Raw genomic sequence first — 10963 nt, 5'->3', positions numbered from 1 at the left:
TGTGTCTAGGAATCCGTGCTGCAGTTGGTTATAAATTGTAGTCCATTGTTCTTCTCTCTCCTCGATATGTGTTTATAGATGGGTTATAGTCTACTATTGTACCTGCACTGAGCATATTTGGAAGACTGGGCTGGTATATCTTGATATTTACGAAGTCACCAATAATTGGCTCAAAATATGAGCATCAGTATCAAATTTAGGATTTGAACCCGGATGGACTGATTCTACTAGTGCAACCTACCCCTAGAAGACTGTCGGCATATCTTAAGATTGATGAAATTACACTAATTAGTCAAAAAATACGAGCATTCGTGTCAAATTTAGGATTTGAACCCGGTGGATTGGTTCAACAACAAAAAAACTTAATTAGCTGAAAATACAAGCATCCGTGTCAAATCTAAAATTTGAATCCGGGTGGACTGGTTCAACCACAAGAAATTTAACCAGCTCATGTGGTGGACTAGTTCAACCACCCGTGTCAAATCAACCACGAGGAACTTAATTAGGGTGTGTTTAGTTCCTGAAAAAAGTTGAAAGTTTGAAGAAAGTTGGGAGTTTGGAAAAAAAGTTGGAAGTTTATATGTGTAGGAAAATTTTTGATGTGATATGATGTGATGGAAAGTTGGGAATAGGGGGAAACTAAACACGGCCTTAGTTGAGCTATGCTTACTTCGTCAATTATTTAATACTCTCTCCATTTCATGTTATAAGACGTTCTAGCATCGCCTATATTCATATAGATGTTAATGAATCTAGGCACACATATATGTCTAGATTCATTAATATATATATAAATGTGGGCAATGTTAGAAAGTCTTATAAGACTGTGTTTAAATCCAGAGGTGTAAAGTTTTGGCATATCACATCAAATATATGGACACACATTTGAAGTATTAAATGTAGTCTAATAACAAAACAAATTACAGAATCCGTCTGTAAACCGCGAGATGAATTTATTAAGCCTAATTAATCCGTCATTAGCAAATATTTACTGTAACACCACATTGTCAAATCATGTCGCAATTAGGCTTAAAAGATTTGTCTCGCAATTTACACACAATTTGTGTAATTAGTTATTTTTTCGTCTATATTTAATACTCTATTCATGTATCCAAATGTTCGATGTAACAGGATGTAAAATTTTGCCAGGATATAAACAGGGCCTAATATGAAATGGAGGAAGTATTTAGGGCCTGTTTTGTTCAAGAAAATTTTCCCCAAAAACATCACATTAAATGTTTAGACATATGCATGAAACATCAAATGTGGACAAAAAAGAAAAACTAATTGCACAGACCGACTGTAAATCGCGAGACGAATCTTTTGAGCCTAATTAGTCAATGATTAGCCATAAGTGCTACGGTAACCCACATGTGCTAATGACGGATTGATTAGGCTCAAAAGATTCGTCTCGTGGTTTCCAGGCGAGTTATGAAGTTAATTTTCTCATTCGTATCTGAAAACCCCTTCCGACATCTGGTCAAACGTCCGATGTGACACCCAAAAAAATTTTTTCCCCAACTATACAGGCCCTTATTATCCCTGATTCTACTTGTGCAGTCAGTAGTGATTCTACTAGTGTCAGTGTTTCATCTGAAAAAATGTCACTGCTTTCTCAGAGCAGGTACAATAGCAGGGTGTAAGCTAGCTATAACCATATTTTAAAGAGATAAAGGAAGAGAGAAGAGCAGCGGGCTACAGATCTGTAGCCAGCTACAGCACAGACTTCAAGATATAACGTGTGTATGACAGATGTGACCAAATATTAATAGTATAGTAAGCAACTATTGTATGAATTGGTTATTACATTAGCTATAGATGATTTAGAGCTAGCAGTGGACTATACTATTAAACTTGCTCAGTGCAGGCAGTAGTGTCAGTGTTCCTCTGAAAAATATGTCAGTGGCTTCTTTCTTTTCACTGGTTAGTGTCAGTGTTTACTGTTTACTGGTGGTGGTTTCGTTTCATGTTGCAAATGCAGTGTTTGACTTGGCGAAAGTTCTAGGAACTTAAAATGAACTTTCACCAGAGTGGATGGTAAACTTATCCCAAGGATTAAAATCCTACTCTACTCCTATAAAAATATAAAGCGTATTTGAATTGCTTTCTACTATTTGTATACATAAATAGTGTGACACTAAAGTACAATAATAAGAAAATGTTTTTGAATATGAATCTAATAACATCAATTTTACAAAATAAAAAAATATGTTCTATAGATTAATTGCTAATGAAAGTATTGTCCTAAAGAAATAAAATATCTTATATTTTTATTCGTAGCTGTCATTTATAAGTCTTTAACAATTTTTTTCGTAGAAGCGTCGCAAGATTTTCAACAAGGTAGTTTCACTATAACTTTCAGCTCAGAGAAAGAGGAAAAACAACTGAGGGGGCAATCGTTATCTTTTCCATCTACATTAGATAATAATAAAGAAATATATTTAGACATACCCTTCTTCAGGTATATAACCAAAAGTTGTTATATTTTGATAAGAGGAAGTAATAAAATAACTCTATACTATTGCAATCGCACCATTAATACATAATACAAGCTGCGAATCAGAATTGCATCAAAGATTCAGCATTGTTGCACTTGAATGCACTGGCACTTTTACTATCCCATCGAAACACAATTCAATACATGTTGGCCTTAAAAGCAAAATTAAAGGGCTCATCATCCGCATGGAAGAATTTATCTCAAATAATTAAGACACTCCATGTGATGGCACATCAGTGAGCTAGCTCTGACAGTATATGGTATGAATATCCCAGCAACTGCACGCAACCAAAAAAAGACAGAAACAACATTGATCCCTCTACTCGACATTCTGTTCTTGAAGCTATGTTAACCCTACAAGGTAACTCTAGTCGGATGTACATTTTGTCTACAAGTTAGAGCAAGATACAATCATACAACAGTTTTACAGCATATACCAGATTAGATCATGAATTACAACATAGTTCTAACAATAAGTACCAGACTTGGGCTTTCCTCTTTAGCATCTTAGCAGGTACATCGTAGTGCTGCACTTTTTTCCTTCTAGGGAAGTCACTTGGGAGGGAACCAACCACCATTGTATAGTTTATCTGACGGATTCGGTGCTGGGAGGCTGGCATGGTCGACTTGTGTAAAGTTTCTAGTATTGTCAAAAGAGGAACTAAAACAACTTGGTGAAGCAGAATAATCTGGTGATGGAGGTTTATTCAAGTCATGTTGAGGGAAGTATTGTTCAACAGCTGAAGTATCATCCAGAACAGGAATGTCACCTCTAAGGGTCTTGAAGGCAAACTCAATGCATGGATCTGACCAGGAATTCCCAAATAGAGATGGCACAGCCAGCCCAGACGGATAGGAGGCTGCTTCAGGATGTGGAGCTCGCGTTGGCTGAGCGGGTGCTGTGGCTGGCACATTTTGGTATTCAACATTTAACGCAGAGCTCACAACAGGTTTTCCATCTGTTTGCATGGAAACCGGTAACTCCTGATTTGCAACATTTCTCCAAAAGCTTGTGGCAGGTGCTTCTTCCGGCTCAGGAGTTAAAGAGAAACCAACTTGCATGATATTATTTTCAGCATAATTTGGCTGTAAGTAATTTGCAGTATTTTCCCCATTGGCCTGTATTTGATTCACAGTTAATGCTTGGATGAACCGTGGCTGATCAGTGGTGCTATCCTGCATAGTTTGTATTTTGTTGACTGTGTCAGCTCGTCTAAACTGGAACTGATTGGCAGTGTTATCCTGAATAACCTGTATATGATTCACAGTATCTGCTTGCCTTGACTGGAAGTGATTGACAACGTTTTCCCTATTGGCATGTATTTGATCCACAGTTAAAGCTTGGATGAGATGTGGCTGATCAGCGGTGCTATCCTGCATAGTTTGTATTCTGTTGACTGTGTCAGCTCGTCTCAACTGGAACTGATTGACAGTGTTATCCTGATTAAGCTGTATATGATTCACAGTATCTGCTTGCCTTGACTGGACGTGATTGGCAGTGTTTTCCCCATTGACCTGTATTTGATTCACAGTTAAAGCTTGGATGAGCTGTGGCTGATCAGTGGTGCTCTCCTGCATAGTTTGTATTCTGTTGACTGTGTCAGCTTGTCTCAAATGGAACTGATTAGCAGTGTTATCCTGATTAACCTGCATATGATCCACAATATCTGCTTGTCTTGACTGAGACTGGTTGGTAATGTATTCTTGTGTAGTCTCCATTTGAAATATGGCGTCTGCTTGGCTCGACGGCAACAGATCGACAGTGTTTCCTAGATCAATCTGTATTTGATTTGCATGGCTTACTTGTGACTCTGACTGTTCAGTAATGTATTCTTGTATAGTATGTATTTCATTGAAAGAGTCTGCTTGGCTTGACTGTAACCGACTGGCAGAACTTTCCTGCTCTGTCTGTATTTGATCCAGAGAATCTGCTTGGCTAGACTGCAACTGACCTGACATGTTCCTTTGATTAGTCTCTATTTGATTCACAGTGGCAGCACGGCTCAACTGTGATTGTGAGTAATTGGTAACGTATTCTTGTCTAGGTCGTATTTGAACAAAATAATCTGTGTGGCTCGACTGTAATTGACTGACAGCATTTTCCTGATCTGTGAGTATTTGGTTCACAGTGTCAGCTTGTCTCAGCTGTGACGAATCTGTAGTGTCCCCCTCCATAACACGTATGTGATTCCCGGTGTCTGCTTGGCTTGACAGCAACTGATTGTCAGCCCTTTCCTGAACAGACGTCATTTCAGTGGAAATGCCTGCTTGGTTCAATCGTGACTTATCAGTAGGATTTTCTTTAGTAGACTGTACCTCATTGACAAGATTTACACCGATAAGTTCATCTTCAGGCTCAGTATTTAAATCATGAGTGATCTTCAGTGAAGCTAAGCGAGGTGATGCTCGGACAGGCATGGCAACCATTTTTGCAGGGACGATTTTATGCTTCTTGGGCTTCCCTCCTGCACTTGGCTGTTTTCTTTTTCTCGGAAAAGATTTCTTTTCCCTTGGAGCATCAACTTTGTAGGCATGTTTTTGAGATGCTATCATGCCCTCCAACTCGGGCATCTTTTTTGGGTTGTTGAGTTCTCTATATGGACTGAGCTGTTCCTCCCACGGCAGCATGAGACCTTCTGAAGTTAGCAATTCACATTGAATGGCCTTGTCGGCGGTACCTGGCCTTGTATGTTGCAACAATGTTGCTGTCTGATTTTCACAAAATGATCTAATAAGTACAAATTGTTGTGAAAAGGGGACATACAAAAGGAAATTTTTGCCATCTTCAAAACACAACTTTGGCCACAAATTTCTATTTAAATATTTTGTTAGTAATTTTTAGGCAGATCTGCACACATGATTTCCATGTATCTAAACGACAATTATTCAAGACTGGAGGGAGTAGAGTCTATAGTAAAATTGAATTCAGAAGGAATCAGAGTTCTTTATCTGATGTAATAGTGCATGAAAACTCTGATTCTTTACGCACGCAAAGAGGGGCAACCAGGACAAGGAGCAGTTGACACTTCACATGTGGCTGATGTCTGAGCTACAAGAAACATATAATTACTAGGGCTGGACTCTATAAATTTTAACCAAAGCAAATATGTTCAATTTGAGGTGTGCATGGTAATTAAGATACCTAGTATTTTTGTTTATTTAATGTCCTGATAGAAGAAGCAAAATGCCCCAGTAACTCAAACCAAGAAGAACTGCAAGGAACTCACATGAGATTGGTTTTCAATAGTACAAGGATCTTGGATAGTTCTCTTTCTTGGCCTTACAATGCATTTATAGATGTCCCCTGATTTAAGAAAACGGTGCACATCCTTCAGAGAGCGAAATTCATATCCACTGACTGGATCAATGTAGTACTGCAGAGATTAAAACAAGGCAAAAATAAGTTTAAGACACAACATTCCTGGAATGCCCTGAAGGCTTTCATTATTAAAGGATCACAAGAGCTAGCAATGCAACATGCATTATAAAGTCAACAAGGGGAACAGTGCCCGCCTAGGCTGACAAACTGATTTTTCCTGCTTAGGCAGTCAGTAACTCGCCTTGGTGGCTGTTGGCGCTAGGTGCTGGCCTGCCATCATACCCGCACCTAGCACCAAAGGTAACACTGGGCACGCTAAAATGTAGGTTCAACTGACAGGAGCACAGGATATGCTCATATAAAAATGTTCACGCTATGAAATCATAATTGACATTTCAAACAAAGACATGCTTCAAATAATATCACAAGTAACACCAGCACCCACATGTGCCACGGAAGAGGATGACTAACAAATTTGGCCTCCTTGGAAATGTGGCGGTTCAGAACAAATGAGCTTATTGTAAAGATGGTAAGTTAACCTATGGATACGACAAAAGGGAACTTTTGCAAGAAACACACAGGCCCTATATTGCTTTTAACTGCTTTTCTTATTGAGATGGTCGCATACGACAGCATACATGCAGCACCTGTAGAATATATTTCTTGGGTGGCTACTCTACCTCAAAATAGAACCAAGATGCAAGTGGAACAATATTGCTGGTTGCAATTATATTAGGCATAGGGTATTGTTGCTGCACAATATTGAGATGAATATGGAGAGTTGAAACTCAGCTTAGAGTTCTTGAGATATTAAGTGCAAGTATCCATAGACATGCTAATGACTTTGGACCGATGCGGTGATTGTGCTGCAGTATGGAATCTGGTTCTTTACTGATTCTAGTAAGATTTAGTTGTCACGGCTCCAAAGAAATGAGTGTTTCAAACAACAATTACTCCCACCGTTCAAAAATATAGTGTGTATTAGGTTTCATTAGGACAAGGCTTTGACCAAAAATTACTCTGTTAGGATCTCATTTTTGTGATAAAAGGCATAATCATAATTCATAAGTACTTTTGAATACAAATCTAATAACATCATTTTTTTTCATATAAATTATACTCCCTCCAGTTTGCACATACTTGCCGTTTCGGACAAGACAGATGTCAAACTTCTAAACATTGACTATGCCCTTCTAAAATATTTACTTCAAAAATATGGACACCATATATATAAGATTAATCTTGAAAATTACCTCAATAAAATCATATATTGTTGATATTTGTACTTTTGTACATATATTGTAATAGAAAACAGAGGTCAAAATTGTTATTTGGAGACCATGTCCATGTGCAAAACAACAAGTATTTGCAAACTGGACATGTCAAAGCCTTGTCCTAACGAAACCTAAACACCTTATATTTTTTAACCGAGGGAGTAGTTCACAGTTAGAATCAAATAAGCACTTTGAACCGAGCCTTAGATGTATTGTTTTAGGCAGAAATTAGCAAGAAAAAAGTAACACATTGCAGCATACCGGATCAGTCTTCAGATTTGATCCATTCTTCCTTGGTCTGTCCTCTTTCCACCATCCATCAGGAAGCCCATCAACAATTAGATCATCCTTTCTTTGAACCTAGCAATGAAATAATTAGAGCTAGTTAGATATATCTTTTTCAGATAAGGAGTAAGAGAAAATGGATCATTACAGCATACCAGCTCATTCTTGTGATTTGATACATTCTTTTCCGCACTGTTTTCTTTCCATTGTCCACCGGGAAGCCCATTGATGCATGCTTCACCCTTGGTTTGAACCTATAATGAAATAACAAGTATATTGGTTTAGACAGAAAGGCGCAAGAGAAAAAGGGTCATGATAGCATGTTGTTTACTCGGTTTAGATAGAACTCAGCAAGAGAAAAAAGGGTCATGAATCATGACAGCATACCGGGTCACTCATGTACTTTGACCCATTCTTTGTTAGCATGCCTTCTTTCCACCATCCATCAGGCCCCTTCATGACTGGTTTATCACTATTTTCAACCTAAGAATAAAATAATTATAATGACAAAGTGAAGTGTTTTAGATAGAAAAGGCAAGACAAAAACAAGGATCGTTACAGCATACCAGATTACTCTTGTGATTTGGTTCATTCTTTCCTGGACTGTCCTCTTTCAAACAGTCATCAGACAGCCCATTCATGGCAGCTTCATCCTTGACTTGAACCTAGCAACGAATATAGAGTGGTCATCATTGACATATATGTCATGTTGCACTTGGAACAAATGAAAAGGGGTAGATGAAGTTAGAAATCTGCATACCATAAAGGGCTTTCTTCTGACAAGCCCACTTCGAGTTCTAGAGCATGAACTGTCACTGTAATCCATCTGGATGCTTTCTCTGACAAGCCCACTTCTTGTTCTTGAACATGACCCCTCTTTGGAACCCACAATGATGTTTCCTCTAACAAACCTGCTTGGAGTTGCAGAATATGAACCATTACTGGCAGCCACAGTAGTGTTTCCCCTAACAAGCCCACTTCGTGTTTTAGAGGATGAACCTTCACTGAAATTCATAATGTCACCTCCCCTAACAAGCCCACTTCTTGTTTTAGAGGATGAACCTTGATTTAAACCCACAATGCCATCTCCCCTAGCAAGCCCACTTCGTGTTTTAGAACATGATCCCTCATTGGAATCCAAAGTGGCATTTCTTCTAACAAGCCCACTTCGTGTTTTAGAACATAAATCTCCCACGTTGGAATCCACAACGCCATTTGCCCCAGCAAGCTCACTTCGTGTTGTAGAATATGAACCTTCATTGGATCTCACATTGGTGTTTCCCCTAATAAGCCCACTTCTTGTTTTAGAAAGCGAAACCTCATTGGACTCTACAGTGCTGTTTATCCTAACAAGCCCACTTCTTGTTTTAGAAAACAGAACCTCATTGGACTCTATAGTGTTGTTTAACCTAACAAGCCCACTGCATGTTCTAGAACATGAACTGTTGCTGTAATCCATAATGTTTTTCCCCTGACACTTGGTGTTCTAGAACATGTGAACTCCTGTGGAGGTTACTTCAGTTCACAAGGACCTGTTCAATCACAACAAAATATAAATAAATAAAATTTCCTGAAGCCACAGAAGAGAACAATAAATTCATTCCATAAAATCAAAATAGTCTGATGATGACGATGATGCCCGATTATTTGTCAGGCCCAATGTTTTCAATTTGTCCGACTAATCGCGATTAGTGTCCTGGCCGGTACTAAGGTGGCTTGATTCTAACCACGATTAGTTGGAAAGTCACTCGATTAGTTGTTATTAGTCACTATTAGTCATCCTAGTCAGTATTGAGGCGACTAGACTGTCTTTCCAATTTAAACACATTGCTCAGAACTAATATTTGAAAAAAAAAAGCTAAAGAGGTACTGTTACGAAAATACTTTGTTCATTAAGATTTGCAGAGATTAACGATGATGATAATGTTTCTGGATTACCACTCAAGTAGAGAGAAAATTAGACAAGCTATATGGTGCACAAATCATAATTTAGTACGACAGATAAGTAATTGAGGTGGTCGCATGTCTTAGCCTTCATAAGGACATTCTTTCCATCTTTCTGTGCCCAAATAAGGAAAACAGGCTTCCAAGAAATTGCAACCTTCTGCAGCCCCACTTAGCCTTATCTATCAAAAAAGGGAAGCCATACTATTAAAGAAACAAGTTATTCTCCTCGATCTCCCATAAGGTTAGAAATCCAGTGCCACTAGTCACTTAAAACTAGTAGTCCGCAATTCTTTTTTTTTCCTGATGGGCGCATAAATCCCTACCTATTTTCCATTGGTTCATAGGAAAAAACTGTTCATAGCTTAAGAACGAGCCTCAACTCAAAAACCGTGTGGCACAAACTATTAAAAATAACAAAAATATAGCTAGTGGCGGACATAACGTGGGGATATTGGGTGGTGTGGGGCAAAGAGGGGAAGGCAATCGGATCCCCAATTTCTCTCTTTTCTTTTCTTGAGATGCCATGGAGGGTTAACACTATCACACTACGGCATAAGCTTGACAAATCCGCAATCAGGTTAAATGATTCACCGATTCAGTGGAGTAGAAAGCCTCTCAGCGTGCCACAACACAATTTCCCCCAAAATAAATTCAAACGAGCTAGGGATAATCACCATAAGAAAATCACAGAAATCAACAACGTCCGGGTGGATTCCCCCAACTTTACCCGCGACGACTACTCCGAGGCGGTCGAGAGGATATACCTTCGAGGAGGAGGAGTCCGCGGAAGAAGCAGGAGGAGGAGCACCCGCACAGGCACGCCCAGCGGAGGAACGGATCGACCCTCCCTCGCAGCAGCAGCGGGAGAGGAAAACCCTCGGAAGCAAACCGAGCGGCAGTCAACGAAGGGACGGACCGGAGAGAAGCGGATGAGGAGGAGGAGGAGGACGGGGTGGGGGGGCCTCGCCGTCGCTGGCCGCCGCGGCTAGTGGTCGGATGGTGGTGCGGCCATGGCTAGGGTTAGCGAGCGCGCGGGGGGGAGCGCGTGCGTGGAGAGGGGGTTGAAGAGAAGAAAAAGGAGGGAGACCTTTTTTTTTTTTCTTTTTAGGCTTAGCGAAGAAGAAGACGAGGTGGGTGGTGGTGAGGTGAGGTGGTGACTTGGGTGAGTGAAGTGAACCAGTGAGGTGGTGTGGTGGGGCGCCACGTATGCAACGTTGAAGTGTATGCAGGCTCACTGTTACTCTGATGAACCCACTTACTGACAGTGTGCTTACCAGAAGTTTCACAAACCACCGGGGCCGAGGTTATCGCGCTCGGCCCTAGCGGTAAGCATGGTTACCGTGTTAACCATGAAAAACTGTATGAAACCGTGCAAAATTTATCAAAAATTCAAATCATTTTTTAAATTTATTTGAATTTAAGGAGGTTATCGCGGTTTTTCTATTACCGTACCCACGCGGTAAGGCCGGTAACCGCATGCTTGCCGACAATAATGTAAACCCTGGTGCTTACTGGCTGACACGCCATGTTTAGTCGTCGTAGCAATACTTAGGCTTCCTTCGCCCAAGCAAAGTTCGAAACTTTCTTTCCTCTACGTTTACTACTGCGTTCGATTGTTGCTTTTTAGGCTGTGTTATTCTC

At 39.9% G+C, this 10963-nt stretch overlaps 1 protein-coding gene across 2 annotated transcripts; it reads right to left on the bottom strand.

Moving 5' to 3' along the window:
- Positions 1-2584: 2584 nt before the first annotated feature.
- Positions 2585-10449, bottom strand: LOC4344932 (uncharacterized). 2 transcript variants are annotated; one of them, XM_015794800.3, is made up of 8 exons: positions 10087-10449; positions 8136-8907; positions 7942-8040; positions 7763-7858; positions 7531-7629; positions 7352-7450; positions 5725-5871; positions 2585-5206 (listed from the first exon to the last, which is right to left on the bottom strand). In XM_015794800.3, exons 2-8 carry the CDS (start codon positions 8832-8834, stop codon positions 3050-3052), a joined length of 3396 nt encoding a protein of 1131 aa, XP_015650286.1. In that variant the 5' UTR covers positions 8835-8907; positions 10087-10449; the 3' UTR covers positions 2585-3049. The 2 variants fall into 2 exon arrangements, with proteins under 2 accessions (XP_015650286.1, XP_025883303.2); XM_026027518.2 differs by having other exon boundaries at positions 5782-5871.
- Positions 10450-10963: the final 514 nt, after the last annotated feature.

Source organism: Oryza sativa, chromosome 8 (genome assembly GCF_034140825.1).
Source record: "Oryza sativa Japonica Group chromosome 8, ASM3414082v1".
In the NCBI taxonomy this organism is placed as follows: Eukaryota; Viridiplantae; Streptophyta; class Magnoliopsida; order Poales; family Poaceae; genus Oryza; species Oryza sativa.
This window is presented reverse-complemented; position numbering and strand designations above follow the sequence as displayed.